We start from the raw sequence: 23,786 nt of genomic DNA on the forward strand, positions 1-23,786 counted from the left end.
GGAAAAAGTGAGTGCAGTATGTTTAAAAAAAGTAGGAACTTTCATGAAAAATCATAGAATTCTGCAAAAGCCTTTTCCTTCAAAACAAGTATGTATTCTGATCGGCAGGAGATCAATAATGTGTAATGTGATTATGGTAGCAGTGCTACCATAATCACATTACCGAAAATATATAACAATACAAATATTCAATAACTTCCCCGTCAAAGAATAAGGTGCTACCGTAGTTGCCGGGGAAGTTATTGAATATTTGTATTGTTATATATTTTCGGTGTTGCACTTTGTAGACGGTCCCTGCGGAGTCTCTCTCCTCCGGGTGCAGACAGAGAGCAATGTAAGTTCTCCAAGGTTTTTTTTTAGTTTTTTTTTATATTATTGATCCTTTCGAAAACGTTGATATCTTTTTCTAATTTTACCGAATTACTTGCATGATGGCATCACGTGCGTCACATTAAAAGGTGGGCACAGCAACACAATGAGGGTTAATTGGGTTTGCTGTGAGGAGGGAGGAGCCCGGAGCTGCGCTGAGGCTCAGAGGACTTACCCAACCTGGGAGTGAAGTTAAATCCGAAACCAACATACTTTACATGTCACAGCGCATTGTGAGAACTGTCCGGGTTTCATTTTGATCACAAATTCATTCTAAAGGTGTAATAATCTTGAAATTACCTGAGCAAAGAGCCATTCTCACTGCGCTTTTTCTAAAGTCAAGACAAGGAGCGAACCTGGCAGAGTGTGCTTCCCTGAAGAAGACAGAGTCTAACCTGCACAGGTAAAATCTTCACAACACTCACAGCTGCATGAAACGGATAGTATTTAAGAAACTAGAACATTATTAAAAGAATAACATATTATATATTATAGCAAATATATAGATATTATAACCGACAAGCAGAACAACCGTACAGAAACATAGTATAACAGGAGCATTACACATGTCATATTGTTTTGAAAAAGTGTAACCATATTGTACCTCTAATTTTAAACCCATTTTTTTTGTAGTACAAGTTGCTTTTGTTGCAACTGGCAAGTTGTGTTTATGTGATGACAACTAAAAAAGATGTGCTGATAACCATTCACAGAGAAAGGTGTTGCCTTATTTGGTGCATTTGTTGGAAGCATTTTGATATTTGGAATAGAGCCAGAATCTACTGGCATGATTTCACTGAGCAGGATAGGAAACAAGGGCATACACAAAGAGATAAGATCAATTAGGACAAGAAAGGACAAGAAAAGGCCTTACAAACATGATGCTGCTTCTGTGAAATTGTTAGAATTGATTTGGGTTACCATGTTGACTTCCTCGATTCATCTTCCATCAATTTTGAAGAATAAACAAAAAGAAACCATCCTTATATTAATGTTTTGTAACTGTTGTCGCTCCGCACTGTTGGGTTTTGTTTAGGATGCATGTCCTGCCGCTGAATCAATACTTCATGTCCTTTGGGAACAATTCGTTTTTGACCATAGATTGTTTGTACAGCAGATTGCCTTCTCAAATCCCTGTGGATATCTGTGTTGTGATCGATGAAAGAGAGATGCTCTCTATTACTCTAATGAACTGCCACCAAAGTGTCCGGCACTAATTCATTAAAGCTGTTGCACAATGCAGCCAATACAATGTCCGCATCCCATAGCCTCACAGGATGCTGTTGTAATTAAACGATAATAAAAAAGAGAAGTCAAATATGTCAATCCATTTGGATGCCAAGAATACAAATTCACTAGTCAGAAATGTTGAGGAATAAAAGTAACATATGAACTGTTAATCAAAATCCTGCAACCTTAATTCACCATAATGTGACATTTTGGGTTAACTGGCAATAATTGGTTATCTGCCAATCCATAAAAGAAATCCATATTGTGAATCCCTAACTCCCCTGTGATGGATTACAGTGGTACAAATCCTGCATGCTGACCAGCCTGTAAATAGCACCTTTAGTACAATGAATGGAAACTCAATTTCAACCATTTGCTTTATTAACCACGAACATGAAGAAAGTCAATCAGTGTCATTACTATGTATACCCATGTCTTCTAACCTTAACCTTTCACTTGGACCGGCAAATGTTAAAATGTAACACAACTTTAGTGGGAATCTATGAATTATTGATGTGAGGACGCCATACTTGATCTGAAACTTTCCACATAAGTGCTTAAAACCGAAAAACTGATATTTTCTTGAAATAATATTGGACAGATTAAAGTTTCTCTGCTGTCAAATATAAAAATAATCGTTGAGGAAATTCTCTGGCACGAGCAAGCAAGCCGTTGCTCTTGCACCTGAGGCTTAAAAAGGCACATGTCGTCTTATGATCATCAGTCCGTGCACATCGTTCCCCCTGAGAGGCACGTATTGATTGTGACAGGAATGCAAAGCAGAGAGGCCAGGTTCTTGAAAACAGCCTAACTCTGATGTGTCTAGTTAATGATCCACCGACGGCTGCTCAGGATGAAGACAGGGCTCAGAGTTTGAAACACGGTTCCATTTGGTTGGTTGTTTGAAGACGGATAAAGACGAACCACTGAAAAATGCTCAGTTTTAGTTGATACTTTTGATTACTTTCAGATCTCTTGCATAAAAGAGCATGACTCACAATGGAAGAAACAGATGTTGGATTAACCAGAATAAACAGGACTAGACTGAATGACTCGTGCAGGAAGTCACAATACAAATAGTTTTAATACATTGTCTACGACCAAAACACAGCACTCTGTTTTATTATGTAAACAGTCCCTCTAAGTGTTTGAGGTGAGTCAGAGGAAGCTTTTATATTTATGACCACATGTACTCTCATCTTCATCTGGCTCAACCGAGATGAGGGTAGTTGTCACCTTAAGGCCCTGACACACCAGGCCGAAATCGGCCGTTTTCGTTAGTCGGACGACGAAGCGTGCCCTGTCGCCCAAACTCAATTTGGTGTGTCCCGCTCCGTCGGCCGTGACACGCCTTATTTGGCCTTTCACGGCCTTTGCATCGGCCACATGCAGTCGGACAAAGAAATCACTCTGATTGGCTGTTCAGCTAGCGAATGAGAAGCGAAACGGTTGCTTGAGAATGTCTTCCACAAGCAATACTCCAATGGCTGATAGCTCCAGACCGCACGAAACATGTTTTTGATGGATGAGAGTGAAAATGGAACGCACACGCTATTTGTTGTTTGTTTAGATCACGCAGTCTGTTCTTCTTCTCTGTCTTCCGGTTGTTGCCTCTTTTGAATGACGAATACACACTACCGCCGCCTGCTGGTAAGGAGAGTTATGGCCACTCACGCATGCGCAGTTCGTACGTGCTCGGCTGAAGTCTTTGCGGTGTGTTCCAGTGCGACACATGGCCAAGACGCAGGAGAACACGGCGACGCAACAGTCGGCGTCGGCGAGTTCTCTGGTGACTGCTTGGTGTGTCAGGGCCTTTAGATCTGTTTCAGTGCAGTACATTCAGTGATATTGGTTCAAAATGTCATTAGTCAAAAATATCCACGGTAACATCATCATAAAACTTTTTTTTTGTCAGGCCATTGTGGTGTACAATGTTTCTACTGTTCCCTTGCTATAGATAGATAGACTCTATAAAATAATAACACCTCAGATTGTTTATAAGTCTAGGACAAAATGATCCTACTTCTCTCATGATTTACAACCTCAGATTGTATAGAAGTCTTTCAGGATATATTCCTAATCCTCTCTTGAGAAGTAAACATTTTCTGACACATTTTAAAGTTTTAAACCAGCTTTAGTGTAGCTTAAGCCTACAGATTAAGTAGATGAGTTCTGAAAAAGAGGTTTCATTTGCGTGTGGCGCAGTGGACTAGTGCGTTGGTGTTCGGATCAGGGGAGCCCCACTGCAGTCAGCATGTCGATGTGTACCTGGACACTTCACCCCAAATTGCTCCTGTGGGGTTGCCCACAGTATTGAGTATGTAAGCCACTTTGGATAAAAGCGTCTAACAAGTAACATGTAATGTAATGCAAAAGAAACCGGTTAATTCCTTTGGAAAACCGGGAGATGAGTTTGAGGGCAATGAAAAAAAAGCTAGTTAACTAGAAGGGCACTTGGGACAGAGGTTGAAAAAAATAGCTGCATCCACCAAATGATTCTGATGACACTATAAAATGGTATGGGTTCCTCCATGGCCCATGCTACACCCCTACAGCAAGATTCATGACAATTTTGCCAGTAGTTTTTCTGTAATATTGCTGACAAATAAAAACAATCAAGCGGAGGTAATGTACTTTTATTGTTATGAGTTTTCAGGCTCAAGATATTTCTAAATTACTTACTCTACTTTTTTTTTCAGGTATCAGCGGCGTGTATTAAGGATGCCCTTGTCCCAACATCAGACCTGGAGGTAACCCCACGTTGTCTGTGCTGTTTCCCCCTCCTCTCAGCGGAGATGGTGCACTGGACAACACAGTGGGGGACATGTGTCTGTATCCAAACTCTGCTGGCCTTTGCCTTGGCCAACTGTCCCTCACTTTACCCCAACCCTGTCAACTTCTCCGTTGTGTACACCATGCCGTTCTTCCAGGCTAAGGGTCCTATCCAGAACATAGTCAACAACTCGTATTACCAGGAGGTGTATGTTGCCTCTAAGAATGTGATTGAAGCCGTCAACAGAAGCTTGGAGAAGGCGTGGGAGCTCCACACTGGGCCAGTGGGAAGCCCAGAGTGTCGGGTATGCGATATGTGCGACATTGACAAGGATCCAAACTTCCTGGAGGACACAAACAATCAGGTCTTGCTGTTGGATACCCTCTTTATGTATTTATACTCTTGTGGAAGTTCTCAGTATGGTGTATGCCATTTCCACCAACTTAACTCAAGTGGAGAGCCTCCTACTCTTTCAAAGTGTTTGTTCAGAAAGGTTACAAACTCCGCCGCCAACTGTCCTGACTGTGTGGCTAGTCCTCTCGGTACCAAAGTCACCATGGTGGAAGAGGGTCAGACTGTCTACTTCTTTGTTGCCGCCACAGTCAACGACAGTGTGACCCAGCGTTACGGAAGGAAGTCTATATCGGTGCGTCGACCACTGGCCACAGAAGATGGTTTCTACAAGGATGTGCGTAGCCTGACTGTCCTTCCAGGTTTGCGGAGGACATACAATATTGAATATGTCTACAGCTTTTTCACTCAGGAGTTTGTCTACTTCGTCTCAGTTCAGAGAGAGAGTCCAGATCAGGAATCCTCTCCATTTCAGACTCGTTTGGGCCGACTCCCAAGGAATGAATGGGAGATGAAGAGGTATCGTGAGGTGATCCTGGAGTGTCGGTTTGAACCAAAACGCAGACGGAGGAACGTAGCCAGTGAGCCCTATAAGGATGTGGTTTACAACGTGGTCCAGGCAGCCCATTTTGGCAAGGCAGGCAGGGAGCTGGCAGAGGAGTTAGGGGCGGAGGAGGAGGATGACATCCTCTATGGAGTTTTTGCTGTTACTGATGACAACGGGGTCACGGAGCAGGACTCTGCCCTGTGCGCCTTCCCAATGGACAACGTGAACAAAGCGATCGTAGATGGGGTTGATGACTGCTGTGAGTCTGGACCAGAGCAGCTCTCTAGAGGGCTCTGCCATTTCCAGTCCTGTGAGAGCTGTCCACATGAGGTGAGCCCATCTGTCTGCTAACACACACCAATTTCTAGCTGATTTTGTCTACTTTTGATTTTATTCAAGGCTAAGATGGTCACTCTAGAATCATAAAGACTTGCTGCCCAACCACCTATCTCAACCCTGAACAGTCAAGGTCAATGTCTTACCATAAACATCTTGCTAGGGATTTACAAATTGAGGGTCACCATATAGACACAACCAAAGCAATGTTGTACTACTGTATACCGACAGGTACAGACAGGTGTAGATCAAAGGTAAATTCAGTTGTGTGCGTGTCTGATTTGTCAAGGGCTGGTATGTGGAGTCTACTGGATAAGATCATCCAATACATCAATCACTTTTATAGAACTCACTCAAAATAGAAAACATCTGAGGTATCCGGGTGAACTGCACTCATTCAAATGGAAAACTATTTGCTGACTCAGGGTGAAACATCTTGGCAGGTCCTGTTCAAAATCTTACCATGTGAGCCATATATTACCTGTTTTCTTAACATGTGTGTACATATTGAAAAGATAGTAAGGATACTTAGTTTGTTATGACTGGAGGAAATCATTGAAAACTATAATCTGCTTGTATTGTAATCGACAATGGTTGGTCGTGCGTATCAAATAATGGCCTTGGTAATGGCCTTGACCTCAGTGGCATCAATCTTCCCTAATTTGCAGATAGTACTATTTTACTATTTTGACAAAAGACAAGAAAAAAATCCTTAATTCCTAAAGTTGCCACGGAATTAAAGTCCCCGAAAAGAAAAACCTGTGAGAGCAGAAACACTGAACACAAATAAACAAGCATTTCTCAAGCATCACATGTTCACCTGGCTAATAAAAGTGTCGATCAAATGAGCGAGAGGAATGTGAATCATCCTCTCCACATACATACCAACATTAACCCAAGGCAATTACACATTGGGAGTGTAGAAGAGACTCCATGACAGCTTGTTTGAACATGAAGAATTAAAATATGAAATCCAAATGAATAAAATAACTAAGTAGGAGTTTCTCTGATGTTATGGTTTTGATCAACAATGATAGTGACAAGGATAAAACCCTCAAGTGTGTTTTCCAGATTATTATGTAGAAACATATTTTAGTTTATGAAATACTGTAAACATTGCTCTACACCACTGGCAGGAGCAAGATGACTGTGCTTCTGTAGTTTCAGCCAAACATGAGTAATGAAATGAAACAAAACAGTTGTACAGTGTCACGGCTCCAGCTTTTTGTGGTTATTGTGTCAAATGATAAGACTCTCATATACCTGTGTGTTCGAGAACTATGACACTTAAGGCAGAAGACTGCTAGCTTAGCTTAGCATAAAGACCGGAGACAAGGGAAACAGCTATGCTAGCTCTGTGCAAAAATACAAACAAATATCTGCCATGCTTTCAACACATCTCAAGCTCACTAATGAACAAGTAAAATCTTGTTTATTTAATCCAAACAAGGTGGTTGAAAATACAATTTATGGTTTAAGGGTGGTGTCTTGTTCACGAAGTTGCCACACAACCTGCAAAGACTGACTTAAAAAAATCAAGACATAACATGATGATAATTAGTAGTGTTGGGATGTCGATTATTTTGCTTTGGATAGAGCCAGGATAACTGTTTCACCCTGCTTTGTGTTTATGTGCTAAGCTAAGCTAGCTGCCTGCTAGCACTAGTTTCATATTTACCAAGCGGACATGACAGATATGGATGAATGTATTCATCAAACTCTTGGCAAAACACCAAACCACATATTTCCCCAAAGGTTAAACAGTAATTTAAAACAAACAACCCAGCTAATTGAATTGCAGTCATGAACTGACATGAAAGCTTTGCGATCATCCGATAGAAAAGGTGTGTGAGGTAATCCAAACATGTGTATTACTCCTCTTTGACCTGACTTTATCCACATCCTCTTCATCAGGCGTTATATCTTTCAAATTACAGTAGGCTTAAAAAGGAAGTGACATTAATGTTATCCGGATCCAGAAAACAGAGAAATGCTAACAGAACCCCCTGCATCAGCATTCAGTGAGCACTCACTCGTAAATCCAAGAAAACATGGATACAAATGGCTTTTTGGATGAACAAGTTAGGAAAATGTCAGCCTACACACTGGTGGAATGAACATTAGACAGGGGTCAGGTGGGATTGAGGGTTATTGACATTATATGACTTGTTTTCCGCATCTGTTGAGTGAATTTCTCAGGTCAGACAGTAAGAGCAAATTAAATTGTCTTAAAAGGTTAGCCTCATTCCTTCCTGTTGTATCAGTTAACTGGCATGGTGTGAGTGTATTCAATGTCCTTTTAAGGCAACAGTTTGAATTTAGGTATACCATTTAGACTCTGCATTGGTTACTTGTGTAATTTCTCGTGGGAAAACTGCTTAATTTTTTTCAGAAGCTATACATATTTCTCATAATGTTATTTCTTATGTTATCTACATGGTGGCTTGTGGGGAGGAGTGGGAGTTTGTGGTACCACTTTGTATTCCCTAATAACTAAAAATACTTTCTTGTCAGTTTGAGAATTAACATGTAGTGACATTCCCAGAACTGAGTTGCAGCTTGAGATTTTGTCTGTTGTTCAAGGTTAAGGCAGGCTGACAAAATATCACTGGTTTTGATTTTTAACTGAAGGATTCATAGTAGATGGAAATCTTGAAAAACAAAAATTTTAATGGAGTTGTTCTCTTTTGTATTTGCCTTCAAAAGAACATTTTCCACCTGACTAGTGAACCTTTTTGTCTTGAGGTTTCTTCTGTGTTGCTGCTTTTGGCTGCTGGTCTGAGTTTTGAGTAACTTCCTGCCAGCGGGATTGTCCAAAAAAATCTGAAATCCTGGTTCTTCCATTTCTCAGCAGATCAAAGCAGCTTTTTGTGCCAACAACGTCATCTTGTGCCTCACAAATACTATGCTTTCGTTTCACGCTCCTCTTGGGTTTGGAGGTGAATTACTTCAGTCAAAAGCAATGCTGTTTGTGCTTTAACCCTCGGCTTACATCACGAGACAGGGGAGGATTCATGTCCTCCAACATTTCTTTTTGCATTCACTTAATTCGAAAGATGCTTATTTCCCAGTTTCCTGTTTCCCTTTTAGATGCCAGGAAAACAATTAGAAAGTTTTTTTATATTTTGTCCTGAGGCTAATACCCAGTGTTTACAGACTCCCTTTTAATCAAACAGTGATCCGCCCTGCTCTGCGTTTATAGCCAGCAGGCAATCTTTCTGTCAGTAATTCCGCACATAACCATTTATCACGGCCTCTTAAATTATGAAATGATGTTATCGTGGCAGATTCACCTTGTGCTTCTGATGTGCCAGGGACATTATTTATCATGATTAACCTGGTGACCGGTGCAGCTCATAGCACGTCCTTACAAGCTAACAGCTGGGCCTCTCTTACTACAGCGATACATTTAAAAAAACTAAAATGTGATCTTCTGAGAATTACATTTTTGCACACATAATCTGAGCTGTCAATATCCAGGTCAAATTATTGGCTTGTTCCAACAGGCCCATCTCCATGACAACGGAGCATGGGTGGCAGGCTTAGGCCATTTAAGCGACATTGGGGAACAATAAAATAAAGTGCTCCAGCTGTATGTGGTTGGACACCAGCCAAAGAATGTTTTCTAGCAAGCAGGGCAGCTTATATGGCACTGCGTTAATGAAAGGCACCAGAGAGGGCCTTTTTCCCCTTCTCTACCTTATGGGGATGTAAGAGGGCAGCTTTGTTGTGTTTTTGTTGAACAAGGGGGCCCCAGTGATATGTAATGCAGTTGAAAGCTTTGGAAATAAGGAGCCTTGCATTGGGAATGTTTTTTCCTTGGCTTAACATTGAGTTCTGATTGTTTTGTTTTAGAACTGATTTCAAGTTAAGAATACATTGAATTATAATTTGAATTTAAACATGGCTAAATCTGAAATCAAGTGAGGTCAGACCTCTTCTTTTGCTCTTTTTGTTTTCTAAAGGCCAGCGGTCTGGTGTAGACCTTAGTGTCAAATCTTTGTTTGTTCTCTCTCAGAAAAACAGTGCAAAAACGATTTTTCAGTCCAAAGATATTCAGTTTTATATTATATAAAACAGAAAATAGGGAATTGTCCTTAAATGAGAAGCTGTTTACAACATTGTCTGCCATTTAATTAACTACTCCACTTTACAAAGCTCTACTATCAACCTAGTTCAAACATGTTACTGTTGAGTAAGTGTTGAGTATCTTCGTCATCGTCTGATTTCCTTTCCCTCTGCTTCCTGTGGCCTTGTTATTAGAGCATGGAGAACAACGCCACATGCAGAGACCATCCCACCATGGTGTCAAAGCCCTACTACAGAGTGGACCTCTTCAACAGGCAGCTAACGGACGTCCTGCTCACATCTCTGCTGGTCACAACCATAGAGAACAAGACCGTGGCTCATATCGGCACCTCTACTGGACGCCTGCTGCAGGTATACTGCATGACAAATTACATATTTTTTTATTAGCTATTCTTGTTATTTATCTTCACTTAACCATGGTATGTTGTGTTTTTTTTGGCAGCTTGTATTGACACGATCCAGCCCAATTATCTTTGCCAATTACTCTTTGGTAGAGAACCAGAGAGTGTCTTCAATTGCCGCCGTTTACTCATCAGAGTATCTTCTCTTTGTGGTTGGAGACAAGGTACTAGAGCAATCTTATTTAAATAAATAAAAATGTGTACAATGGCTTAGTAGGTATCACTTTCCTCTAGGCTCTAGGGGTCACATTTCTTCCCACAGACCAAAGACATGCAGGTCGGGTTACATTACAATAACAAATGAGTTGGGAGTATGAGAGATTGCCTGATATTGACCCTATGATGCTCTGGAGACCTGTCCCCTTTGTTTTCCTGCGTTCTTCCCAGTGCATGCTGGGATATTTTGCATCCCCTGTGACCCTGAGAAGGACTAAAGCAAATCAATAAACTCGATATGACTTTGCAAGGAGAAGCTGGAACTGGATCAGTAATCACTACGGTCGTGTGGGACAGATGTTTGTACTTTATTATACAGTAGCACTAAGAGCTATGTATTGAATATGACTGTTGAACAGCCTGGTGCCATTGTTTTTGGAGCAAAGAAGGACCGATTAAAAGTAATCGCAGACCTTCAGTTGGCAGACTACAAAACAACTAATAAAGCTAGAAATCTAGGTGTAGTGATGGACTCAGACCTGAATTTTAACAGTCACATTTCAATAGTTATTACATCTGCATACTATCACCTGAAGAACATATCTAGGATTAAAAAACTAATATCACAACAGGATTTAGAAAAGCTTGTCCATGCTTTCATCTTCAGTAGACTCTGCAATAGTGTATTCACAGGGCTGACAAAAAAATCCATCAGAAAGCTGCAGCTGATTCAGAACGCTGCTGCTCGAGTCCTCACTAACTAGAGTGGATCACATCAGTCCGGTTCTGAAATCTTTACACTGGCTTCCAGTCGGCCAAATAATTGATTTTAAAGTTCTATTACTAGTTTTTAAATCACTAAATGGTTTAGGACCAAAGTATATCAACGATCTCCTGCACAATTATGAACCATCAAGGTGTCTCAGGTCTTCTGGGACGGGTCTGCTCTCGGGTTCCGAGAGTAAGAACAAAACATGGAGAAGCGGCGTTTAGCTATTATGCCCCGACAATCTGGAACAAACTGCCTGAATCGTGCACGTCCGCAGAAACTCTTACTATTTTCAAATGGAGACTGAAAACATACCTTTTTGCCGCTGCTTTTAATTGAACTGCTTTTAATTGAACTGCTCATATTCACACTGCAGTTTGCTTTTTATTCATGTATTGTATAACTGTTGTGTTTATCTTATTATATTTGCCTTTTAAATGCCATTATATAATGTGTTTTTACTGTATTTATTCTTAAATGTCTTTTATTTTATTTTGTAAAACACTTTGAATTGTCGCGTACTGAAAGGTGCTATATAAATAAACTTGCCTTGCCTTGGTGCTAAATGAAGCCCAGTATTGTTTTACTTTTTAAAAGCCAAGCACTGCAATGCAGATCCACTCTAAAATGTAATGGGGTCTTCTTTGTCCCATGCTACACCTTCCACCAAGTTTCATGCAAATCCTGCCAGTAGAGCCAACCAACAGAGAAACAAAATAATACATGGAACCAAAACCATGACCTGAATATTCTACCGTTTAAAAATCTCTCTGTTTCAGATGATCCAGGTGCCCCAGAGAGGACCAGGTTGTCAACACTTCCTGACCTGTGCGATCTGCCTGACAGCCCCTAAGTTCATGGGCTGTGGCTGGTGCTCTGGAGTTTGCTCCTGGGAGAGCGAGTGTCAAAGTCAGTGGAGGAACGGGTCCTGCCTGCCGGGGATCACTGGGGTGAGGTTTGTTTTCTAATCCAAGGGAAAAACGTCTCTTTGTGCGACTAATAAAAACATTTTCAAGTAAAGATGGCACTATAGATTCTGCTTTATTGACGCAGTTCTCTCCACGGACTGCTCCTCCCGATGGTCAAACAGAGTTCACGGTGTGTGGATGGGAGTTTCAGTCGCCTTTAAGACCCGCCATCACATCCAGAACCCACCAGGTCCGACTGGGGCAGACTGCTTGCACTGTGCTTGCAGTGAAAAGCAATAACACGCAGTGAGTGTCTTTGTTTTGGTTCCAAGAACAGTCTGTTGTAGTTGTAGTAAAATTGTACCCTCAGGATTTTCTTGCGCTATAAAAGAATAAAAAGAAACATCTGGTTATTTATTTCCTGGAAGCTTTCTGAGAAAGTGAGAAAAACAGAACACAACTTTGTCAGACTAGGCTTTAGTCAATTAAGTCTACTGTTTGTGTAGAAGATTAGGATGAAACTCTACAATATCTGACTTACATTCATCTAACATGGGGTGTTTTTGAGATGATGACCAAATAGCAAATGCATCTGCCAGAGCAAATAAAACATGAACCCACATTGTCATCTGGTTCCCAGGCAAATTAAAAACAACTTTAGGCTAAACATTTGTTATGGCAAAAACAGCAAAACTCTGGTCAGTGCTACTTCATATGTTTAGAGGCGCTTTTTCAGTGCAATTTTGGTCTACGCACATTAATAAAGCCCCTTGTAAATCGAAAATGAAGGGCTTCTGAACAAACTGGCATTTAAGATTGTGTTTGGCGATGTCAGGCAATACAAAACGACTTAAAGGTGGGGTAGGTAATTTTGGAGAAACCAGCTCGAGATCGCTAGAATTTGAAAATACACAGCCGGAACAAATCTGCCACTTCCTTACAGAGCCCCTCCTCCAACACACACGAGCGCTCACATGACCAATGAGGGCACGAGATAAGTTTGTGCACAGATGGAAGGCTGACAGGCAGGTAGGCCATCCAGTTATTTTAGCCGGGCCGGCTCAGATGATTGGTCGTGCTTTTTACAGTATTACGGCTTCCACAGATGACATTCTTTTATGGATTTGTTGTCAAAGCACTTCAGATATTCATTGCTATCGGGATGTTAAGAGCATTCCATGGAATAAAACAAAAAGTGTATCTCGAGCCGGTTTCTCAAACTTACCTACCCCACCTTTAATCATTACAAGTCTAAAGACACGCTAGCAGCGCTAGGCTGTACCAAGAAGCTAACAGCATCATGGTATTATAATAGTCACAAGGATAATGCTAAAATGCTGATTTTTATCAGGTAGTGTTTTTTATCGAAGTTTACCTTCTTAGTTTAGAATTTTAGTATGCTAACATTTGCTAATTAGCACAACACATAGCACACATTTAGTGAAGTTACGCAGCTAGTGCTGTTAAAAAGTCGTACAAATAAATAATAATTGTCTTTACACAATAAGCTAATTCTATAAAGGCATTCACAAGAGTCAAGGGATTTCTTTAACTTGAAAGCTGGTGTTGCAGTGACTGCATTTGTCCCTGACACTCGTGTTTTGTGGCGCTGCTCTTCAGCTTGGTGTGTAAGATTCGCTCTGGGGCTGCTGAGCTGTCCAGACCCGTTAACATTACAGTGGAGGTGCATGAGGGCAAGGTGGAGGGACGCTACTCTATTGACGGGAAGGCAGAAATGCCAGGATTCATATTTGTGGTAATTCTTGCCGTTATTGATTACATCATACAAGCTTTACATTTTCAAACTAATCTGCTACTACTTTTCAAAGACATTTCTTTGCCAAATAACTTTAATTTACTGTCCTGTCAGACTCCCAACATCACAGATATCCAGCCCAACTATGGACCTCGTGTTGGGGGTACGCTCATCACAGTGACTGGACCTCACTTGGATGCTGGGAAGACGAGGAGAGTCACTCTCAATGATGTTCCCTGTCCTATAAAGAGGTTTGGAAATACCTATATCATCTGTTTCCATTACACTAACCTCAACTTCTGTGTAGTGTAATTATGGTTTGGGAAAATACAGAGTGATGCGACAGGTCTTGGCATCCAAAGACTGACTCAGAACTAAAGTATTTTGTACTTTTTGAACCTGCAAAATATATTGATTTATGGCATACTTACTTGTTATGGCATGTAATTCCCATACCTCCGTCTCTCCACAGAGTCACAAAGCCCAAAGGCAACGTGTCCTCCATCATCTGTCTGTCCCAGCCCATCTCAGAGGTGAGGGACGTCCCTCTGAGTGTTTTCATCGACAAGTCTCCAATCCTCACCACAAAGGTGTTTTACTACAAAGAAAACCCGATCATTACAGCCGTGCTGCCTGACTGTAGCTTCGACAGGTACGCCACTGAGACCTCCATCTTTTTTCCTCTTTTCATATAACAAATTTAACAGGAAACATATTTCCCCCTAGAGGTGCAAATCAGTGGTGAAATGTTACAAAGTGCATTTACTCAAGTACTGTACTTAATTAAAAAGTTAGGTACTTGTACTTTACTTGAGTATTTTTATGTACATTTTGCTAATTATACTTCAACATTTTGTAGGCAAACGTTGTATTTTTAAGTTAGTTACTTTGCAGATTTAGGTTATTGAAACAAAATATAAATCAACTAATACAGTAGTGTATAATATGATTTAAAAAAACACATTTACCAAGTGAAACATTAAAGTGACAAACATATCGATGCACAAATAATCATCTTTCAAATGTAATATGTTAAAATATATAGGCCATTATGCACAACGAGAACATTACTTTTGGTACTTAAAGTACATTTTTATGGTAATACTTTTTTACACTGTAGTATTGCTACTTTTACTTAAGCAAATAATCGGAGTACTTCTTCCACTTCTGATGATAAGGACTCCATCTGACATTTATCTGAATTGCAGGGGGTCAAAGATTGTGATCTGGGGGGAGAACCTGGACTCTGTTTACCGCACCATCATCCGCTTCAAACCCAATGAGAGCCACTTGAAACCTGTGACAAGGGTACAATGTTCATTATATTAACAAACACAGTTGTATTTGAATCTGCGTACCTGGCATTAAAGTATGAACACATTGTTTTATTTCAGGAGTGCATAGGTAAGTCCTTGCCCACGAGGATGGAGTGCGTCTCCCCCGTGTTCCTGAGGGATGAGACGGAGGAAGGAGAGCTTTCCTTCGACATGGACGGAGCGCTGGGACTCTGGAACAAAGAGTTTTCCTATCATCCGTACGGAGAGCCCATACCTTTTGAAACAGAGGGACACGTGCTGAATTTGTACCCTGGCTTTGACGAAGTGTCACTACATGTAAGAGAAAGCTCTGAGGGTGTTATGTTTTGAATTTCTGACAAAATAAGTTATAGATTTATATATTTGTGACAAACTGTAAAGCATTAACCCATCACTGTACCCTGTATGCAAGGGCTGGTCTGCCTTCACTAACTGTACGGAGGCTCAGTCACTGGTACATTTTTATATATAAAGCCATGTTAGGGAAACTTCCATCCTACATCTGCTCCCTGATCTCACGGCGAATTGTAAGTGGCTACTGCCTGAGATCGCATGCTGTGGTTTTATTAAATGTGCCAACTGCTAGGACTGTCTTAGGGAAGATAGCATTTAGATGCGCAGCTCCACTGTCCTGGAATAGTCTGCAATTGAAATGGAAACTGAGCAATCTGGTGCCACTAAATGTTTTTAAAGCTCGGTTGGATGCTACTGAATCGGAAGCTGTTGGTACCTGTGCATGTGGATAGTCATGTAAATTGTAATCCCTGTAATGCTACTGTATGATGTCCTTTTTGTTGTTCTGTTTATGTTTTTAATGTTTCATGTGGAACCTACTTGAGCAGGTCTCCCTTGAAAAAGAGATCAATGATCTCAATGGGATACAACCTGGATAAATAAAGGTTTGAAATGAAATGAAATGAAATTTATTCAAATGTTATTTTCTCTTTGCACAGCATCAGAAGCTGAATCTGGTGAGCTCCTGTATGACCATCATCATGACGGTGGCAGGCGTAGATTGTGATGCTAAAGTCTTGGATAACGAGATCACCTGCAGGATCCCCAAGAACATGACCATCCTCAGTGAAGGACAGCCAGTGAGGGTAAATCAGGCGGGAAGCTTAAATGATGATTAACTGACTGTCTTAGGTAAAACGAGCATGCAACAGGGGGCTCCAGGAAGTCCCTTCACTATTTACATCTGTGAAACAGTTGGAAAAATAAGTTAAGTCTGGTAGCTTGTATGTAGCGTGCATGGGGAAATTAGACTCACCTGGAAGAAAACATGAATTCCTTTAGTCCTATGTAGAACATCTGGCAGTCTCCTGTGGCAAAAATAAGTGCTACACAACAACAACATTACAACTTCACTTGCTATAACTTTATTGAATCTGTTTTTTTTACAAAATAAAGAAGAAACCTCAGAAAAAAGTTTTCTCCATGTGAAAGATTAAATAAAGGATCTTTTAAAGATTATTCTAGCCGAGACTTTCTTTTCTATATTGTCATAAACCGAGGAGAGAAAAACAGCTTGAACAGAAAACAGCTAACCACAATTCCTTTGATCTTTTCCCTCTCAGGCCCGTTATATATGCAAAAAGGGAAAAAGCTCCATTCACATTAACTACACACATTTGTTACATTCTTTGCATAAATCCAGAACATTCTGACACTTTGACCTGTCGGCATGCATTATGTATTCATTTCATAATCTTTGTGTTTGATGATGAATGATGAATGTTTTTCAGATCTCTATCAACGGGGAGGTGCATAACGTCGGTACGGTGATGAGGGTCAGCAACCACTACATGGTGGGCATTGTTCTGGGGATCCTGGCGGCTCTGGTGGCCGGGGCGGTGCTGGCCTTCGTTGTCATGAAGCACTTGAGGAAGAAGAAGAAAGGTGGGCTCCTCTCTGTGCTTGGGAATTTGGGATGAATTACACAAGTCTTTCAACTAGAACATCCCCGGTGTTGCGTGGGATGTTCTTCTTCTGGGGTTGATGATTAAAAAGAGTTGTGAAATGTTTTTCAGCCTCCATGGTAGAGAGCCGTTTGAACCACAGCGCTAACCACTCTGGGAGTAATAACATGGAGATGTCGCCCATCGGGGACTACAGGAGAGGTGACTATCTATACTGCACTTTGCTTCTGACAAACATACCTCTATAACTGTCATGAATAAAACCCCTCTACAGTCTCGATGACACTATTTTGAGGCCAGGAATCCAGACCATTGTGTGAAATGCAATAATGATAAGGGCACAGTGTCCCATTGCTAGTTGGACTGCCCAAGACTTTCTGTGCACATTATCAGAAATCATTTTTAGCGAAACTATCAGGACGTCCTTAAATATGAAATCTTAGTATTTTCTTTTCCAAGGCTTACTAAAACAAAGAAAATACCTAATATATTTGCTCTTCTTTAAGCATAATATAGAATATCTGACTTTTGGAAATACCCAGTAAAAATAGCTTTATTTTACTAATCATATTTGTATGCTTTTGTGTAGCATATGTATACAGTACTAACTTGCTTTACTATAATAATGTTTGTTAACTACATCAACGTGATTATTTATTTAATGATTGTACTTTTGTTTCCATGGGGTATGCATTTGTATATGTCTTTTGCTGGAAGAAAGGCAGAAACACATATTTTTCAAGAGATAATGGTCTTTCTCAGTAGCGTCCCTGAGCCCTCCGACCCCTCTGGTGGGTCAGGGGGGTTTCCTGAGCTACGCTGCATCGGGCCTCGATCCCTTCCTCACCCCCCTCATGCCCTCAGAGAAGATCTCCATCTCCAGTTTCCGGCCCGAGCTGCTGGAGGAGGTGAAGGATGTTCTTATTCCCGCTGAGATGCTCGTTGTGCAACACCACCGGATCATAGGGAAGGGTGAGGAACCCCACCGCCTTAATCTGAAACAAGAGACACTTGTTATGGAGCTTTGTGTACGCTTTGTGTTATTTGAGAGAAACAACAGTAATTCTGTATTTCTTCCCCCTCTAGGTCATTTTGGGACGGTCTATCACGGCTACTTCACTGACCAACACAACAGAGAAATCCACTGTGCTGTCAAGTCTCTAAATAGTGAGTAACTTCTATATATATCCCAGGGCCATATGTGCACTTAACGCTGCTAATATTTAAGTTATCATGTCTTCCGTGCAATACGAGGGGAATCGTGCAATTTAATTTATTATTTATTTATGTACATATTCCCTATCATGTCTATTTAAGTCCCATTTCTTGTTTTTATATTGTCTTGTTGTTTTTATATTGTCTTGTTGTTTTTATATTGTCTTGTTGTTTTTATATTGTCTTGTTGTTGCACCTTGAGTTTATATTGTAATTTCGTTGTACTTGTACAATGACAAATTAAAGATCTTATCTTATCTTATCTTATATAGCGACTATATTTCTATGCAGCTTAAAGTCTATTATTAAGGCCGGACAGGCAAAACGATGTTCCTACTCTATAGTCAATGTCTCCACTCAGAGAAGTAGGAAGAAAACATGCAAGAGAACACATGTGGTGTTTCTTTTATTAAATTGTGTCTATTAGTGTCTTGTACATTTCTCTTAAATTCACCAAAAGTGAGCATTTGATATTGCCTCATTTGCCGATTGAAACAGATAAATGTCAGATAACTTGTAATATAGTTAATCACTTTCTTAATGAAAGTAATATATTTGGGATATTTCATGATGATATCTATGAGTACGGTTGTTTGACCCTTCTCACCTGTAGTGTATGCAAAACAAATCCAGCAGAAGCATGCATACACCAAACTCTACAGGGTACACCTTATCTATATTCCTAAGGTTTTTCACAGAGGGTGTTTTTTATGTATCCTTCATAGCCTGAGCAAAAGAACATCCTATAAACATTGTGAAAATATATTTTTTAAGGCTGTTATGATAGAAAGGGTAAACGCCTTCTTTGAACTCCTTTAATTCTACTTCTAATTCTAATTGTTCAGATTTCTGTTCCAGAAGTTAAAGGTGGGGTAGGTAAGTTTGAGAAACCGGCTCGAGATCGCTAGAATTTGAAAATACACAACCGGAGAAAATCTGCCACTTCCTTATAGAGCCCCTCCTCCAACACACACGAACGCGCACATGACCAATGAGGGCACGAGATAAGTTTGTGCCCCGATGGAAGGCTGACAGGCAGGTAGGCCATCCAGTTATTTTAGCCGGGCCGGCTAAAATGATTGGTCGTACTTTTTACAGATGACATTTTTTTATGGATTTTTTGTCAAAGCACTTAAGATATTCATTGCTATCGGGATGTTAAGAGCATTCCATGGAATATAACAAAAAGTGTATCTCAAGCCGGTTTCTCAAACTTACCTACCCCACCTTTAATAAGACGATGCCTCATTCCATATTTTCATATATCATTTAAGGACACTTTAAAATACTTTTTCCCCCTTAATAGCAGCTTCTTAAAATTGCGATTCAGTGCCACCCTTCCTTTAAATTTGAGCACATAATGGTTATGTATGTATGTCTGTGTGTCATCAGGAATAACAGATGTGGAGGAGGTGGAGCAGTTTCTGAAGGAGGGTATCATAATGAAGGGTTTCCACCACAGCAACGTGCTCTCCCTGCTGGGCATCCTCCTGCCGCAGGAAGGCCTCCCTCTGGTGGTGCTGCCGTACATGAAACACGGGGACCTGCGGCACTTCATCCGCTGCGAGAAGAGGGTGGGAATCCTACATTAAAACAGTGCAAATTAATCCTTTTTGAATTTATGAACACCCATCTGTCAAACAATGTACATTTTCAACGGTTTTAAATTGTGTTTTGTCATTTGTTTGTGGGATTTCTTTAGAATCCCACCGTAAAGGATCTGATTGGCTTCGGGCTGCAGGTCACAAAGGGGATGGAGTATTTGGCTCAGAAGAAGTTTGTTCACAGAGATCTCGCTGCACGCAACTGCATGTGAGTCGTAACGATATGCAGAGAAAGCAGCAATTGATCTACCGCCATTAGGGCCTGAATAACTCTTTTATTCAGCGTGGGGAGATGTTTCAGCTTGTCACAATGCAGTACAACAAACTATAATTCTACTTTTTCTGCCTTCAGGCTGGACGAGTCATACACAGTGAAGGTGGCAGACTTTGGCATGGCCAGAGATGTTTTTGATAAAGAGTATTACAGCGTTCAGGATCACAGGAAGGCCAAGCTGCCCGTCAAGTGGATGGCCATCGAGAGTCTGCAGACGCAGAAATTCACCTCCAAGTCTGATGTGGTGGGTAAAGAGGAGCGACATTGAACGATATTGCCTGGACACAGTATGAGACTCCATTGGTTCTCTTGACATTCAATCACAACTTATTGAGCAGACTTGATACTCCAGCAGATGGCACTGTGCCACAAATGTTTCACAATCAGTTTGTTTGCATATTGTTCAGCGTCTGCATGAACACAGAGGAATGTGGCTTGATTTCGCTGACAGGGAGAAATTGCTATCCATTTATTTGAATTCCAAATGGAAACACCTTTGAAACACTTCCTTCGAGCCGGAGTTGAACCAGCGACCTAAGGATATCTGTCATTAGAACCTACAGTCCTCCGCTCTACCAACTGAGCTATCGAAGGGGGCTATCTTCCACCACCATCGTTTTGTCTCATCATTGACCCTCCTCCTATGTATGTGTACAAAGCTGTACAGTTTTAGAGTGAGAGACAAATCAATCCATAAGGGTTCCTTTAAAAGTTGATTTCTAACCTTTTCTTTACATTTCTGCAAAACACAAGACTGAATCGAAGTTAATGTATGTACATGTGTACTGGTACTAGTAACGTTTGCCTCTCCTGACGCAGTGGTCCTTTGGTGTGCTGATGTGGGAGATGCTGACCAGAGGAACGAGCCCCTACCCAGAGGTGGACCCTTATGACATAACACATTACCTGCTGAAGGGCCGGAGGCTCCCCCAGCCTCAGTACTGCCCTGACCCTTTGTAAGTAGGAGCATTGTGTTGCTGGCTTTGTTGAATAAGTCCATAGAATAGCTGTAAATTAGTTGCGGTTGCTTAGTTTGCATAAATCCAAAGTTAAGCTCCACATAATGGAGGGCGAGTTCAGTATGAACACTACTATAATAATAACACAGATGTACTAGAAAACGGAAGAACAAAGTCCACGTAGTAACAACAAGATTTTTTAACGGTCACTCAGTAAAACCTGTAATTTGTCCACTATGTTATTTCAACAGTTACGCAAAGCAGTTTGGGAGTTAATGTGTGTCTACAAAACACTTTAAAGAACTTTGTCTGTCAAAACCACATATACACACACTGGTCTGACGTTTTTGCCGCTTTAATGATAAATCCATTGGACTGTAAACTGTTGCCCACAAACTTAAAGATTGATAGAGAATAAATCAACTATTCCCCTGTACTCATTCAAAAAAGTGTTTTCCAGGGACCAATGTGGAAGAAGAAACAAAATCCACCTACCAGATCCTCTACACTCAATAGATAACACTGTTATATGTTGTTTGTTTAATCCAAAGAAAAGAAGTGTAAAAAAGTGTGTGTTATCTGAAACTCTTTATTGCGCGAGACCAACTTCCTGGTTGCCTGGCCTTGAAGCTCCTGCTTTTGAATGCTTGGAAACAAACACAATGTTTTATAAAGTCAGTAAATCTGGAATTTCAGGATTTTAAAATAGCCATATTTAAAAAAATGGTTTGTAAAAATGTATCTTTATCAATGTAACATAATAAACAAATCACAGATTGTTAAAATTGTAATATGGGCAGATTTGATTGTGTAGTGGACTGAGCTGTCCCTTACTCAGCCTCTTTCTCTGTTGTTTCCAGGTATAGCATTATGCTCCAGTGCTGGGACCCTGATCCGGAGTTGAGGCCCAGCTTTTCTACGTTGGTGTTGGCCGTCGCCACCATCCTGACCGGCCTGGAGGGAGAACACTACATCAGTCTGAACGTCACCTACGTGAACCTGGACCAGCCGAGGCCCTACCCGGCCTTCACAGAGTCTGCGGACGAGAACGACTCCACGGATGGTGAAGACTCAGGCTCCATCTCTTCCTGATCCACTCCTCTTCCTCTCTCCACTTTAAACTGGTATCGGTGCTAACAGCGAGGGCATGAAACAACCTCAAGTCGCAACAGTGTCTCCTACTGGTCAGCATTGGAAACAGAGATGCTTTCAGGGCAGCCATATTCGAGGGCTGTCACGTTGCCGCCATTGATAAGTAACGTTTTTAGCTTCCACTCTCATTTTAAGCTGGATATACACTGTCTGGTTTGGAGCAACGAAAAACAGCATTATTGCGCCACCATCGGTCCTCGCTTATCCCTGAACACAGCTTAGCCAACATCACCCAACAAACCTTCATTCAGTCCTACTTTAAAATTGGTGTTGCATGTCTAAAAATTTGTTAAAATATGATGCACTTTACTGCCAGTCAAATTGCTTTTAAATATACAACTCAGCATTCACCGATTCCAACACAGTCATACAGAGGCGTAGGCTGCCTTGCTGAGTGCCACACTTAGACTCACCCAGCAATTTGGGGTTCAGCATCTTCCCCAAGGACACTTCGACACGTTGAAGTGTCCTTGGGGATCAAACAACCCACTGGAGGACGACCATCTACCTCTTGAGCCACAGCTGCCTGTACAGTGTATGCCCAGCTTTAAAATAATTTGAAAAACATTTAGTTTCCCTTCAGATAACATATGTCCGTTACGATACATCAAACCAGTTTTGTGGTACTACCTTGTTAGCTAGAGAAAATAACAAGATGTATCCATAAGAGGCTAATTAGCTGGTTAGTTAGTTAGCTAACAAGGGAGTTTGTTCACATTAATTGAAGTAAAGATGGAAAAAAGAACAGGCTTGGTTTAAAAAGACTCAAATCTTCCCCAGCACAGATGTGTTTCCGCACAGCAGGGGTCTTTTCCATATATCTGTTTCTTTCATCCTCATACAGTATGGATATTATACATGCAGAGCCAGTTCTTCCATGTCCAACAGTGTTGACTACGGTATTGAGGAAAGATGTTAAATAAAGCAGAGCATTTATGTAATTCAGTGGCTTTCTTTACAACATAGTGTACTGTTACAGAGCCCATTCGTGTATATTTGTTTAGGTATGACATTCACACATATGCTATTAATTGTCTTGCAGTGTAATGATTGTTCTGTATATTATGGATCACAATGTTAGACACAATATCCTGAAGGCAATCTGACGTCACCCTGTTGTTGTATTTCAGACAGAAATGTCTTTGAGATAGTATAATAAATTAAAATATTTATTTGTTTATAGATTTCTGCTCATTCTGTGGACTTCAAGTAAATATGTGGATGTATGCAAACTCTGCTTTTTGATTTTGAAATATGTTTTGCTCTATGTCCTCCAAGTGTATTTCTAAATGTTTGTTGATAAAACACTGTAGGATTATAGGTATCAGAGGAGGGTGTACAACTTAAACTATGAAAGGAAAATAAGTCAAACAAATAATAATAATAATGTAGGGCACTGAGATAAAAGCCCTTAGTACATTTTAAAATATACAGATTTTATTATTTGGTTACATTATCAAAGATTCATTGATACATTTTTCATTTATGTTTTTAAAACATGCCTGAAGCAACTCCTTTGTTTACTTCTGAAGCATAGTGACATCACTATGTAACACTTTTTAAAGTACAATCTGGTGTACAAAACCAAGCAAGGGAGGGTGATGCTTCCAATGATTTATCAGGCTGCTGTGTTTTGTTGCTTTCCCCACTAGAGGTCAGCAT

The 23,786-nt window shown here is 40.7% G+C and overlaps 1 protein-coding gene and 1 non-coding gene across 4 annotated transcripts; one reads left to right on the top strand and one right to left on the bottom strand.

Moving 5' to 3' along the window:
- Positions 1-275: 275 nt before the first annotated feature.
- mst1rb (macrophage stimulating 1 receptor b) lies at positions 276-23,302 on the top strand. 3 transcript variants are annotated; one of them, XM_034122009.1, is made up of 21 exons: positions 276-772; positions 4,299-5,600; positions 9,870-10,046; positions 10,138-10,260; positions 11,801-11,971; positions 12,075-12,235; positions 13,550-13,685; positions 13,800-13,936; positions 14,158-14,337; positions 14,894-14,993; positions 15,080-15,298; positions 15,955-16,101; positions 16,747-16,900; positions 17,032-17,121; positions 17,686-17,892; positions 18,007-18,087; positions 19,528-19,709; positions 19,838-19,947; positions 20,092-20,257; positions 20,833-20,969; positions 21,833-23,302. In XM_034122009.1, exons 2-21 carry the CDS (start codon positions 4,395-4,397, stop codon positions 22,062-22,064), a joined length of 4,116 nt encoding a protein of 1,371 aa, XP_033977900.1. In that variant the 5' UTR covers positions 276-772; positions 4,299-4,394; the 3' UTR covers positions 22,065-23,302. The 3 variants fall into 3 exon arrangements, with proteins under 3 accessions (XP_033977900.1, XP_033977898.1, XP_033977899.1); XM_034122007.1 differs by having other exon boundaries at positions 17,683-17,892; positions 21,833-22,064; XM_034122008.1 differs by lacking the exon at positions 276-772 and having other exon boundaries at positions 4,395-5,600; positions 17,683-17,892.
- trnay-gua lies at positions 20,520-20,607 on the bottom strand. The gene is given in 2 exon segments: positions 20,520-20,555; positions 20,571-20,607. It is a non-coding gene; the product is annotated as a tRNA-Tyr (tRNA).
- Positions 23,303-23,786: the final 484 nt, after the last annotated feature.

The sequence above is a fragment of the Trematomus bernacchii genome, unplaced genomic scaffold (assembly GCF_902827165.1).
Source record: "Trematomus bernacchii unplaced genomic scaffold, fTreBer1.1, whole genome shotgun sequence".
NCBI classification, from domain to species: Eukaryota; Metazoa; Chordata; class Actinopteri; order Perciformes; family Nototheniidae; genus Trematomus; species Trematomus bernacchii.

What these genes read in the sequence shown, in the direction of transcription:
- mst1rb (XM_034122007.1), top strand. Translation starts at nt 4,395, where the DNA reads ATGGTGCACTGGACAACACAGTGGGGGACATGTGTCTGTATCCAAACT. An exon ending in ACTTGAAACCTGTGACAAGG is followed by an intron (nt 14,994 to 15,079) that starts GTACAATGTTCA and finishes GTTTTATTTCAG; the next exon opens with GAGTGCATAGGTAAGTCCTT. An exon ending in GTGAAGGACAGCCAGTGAGG is followed by an intron (nt 16,102 to 16,746) that starts GTAAATCAGGCG and finishes AATGTTTTTCAG; the next exon opens with ATCTCTATCAACGGGGAGGT.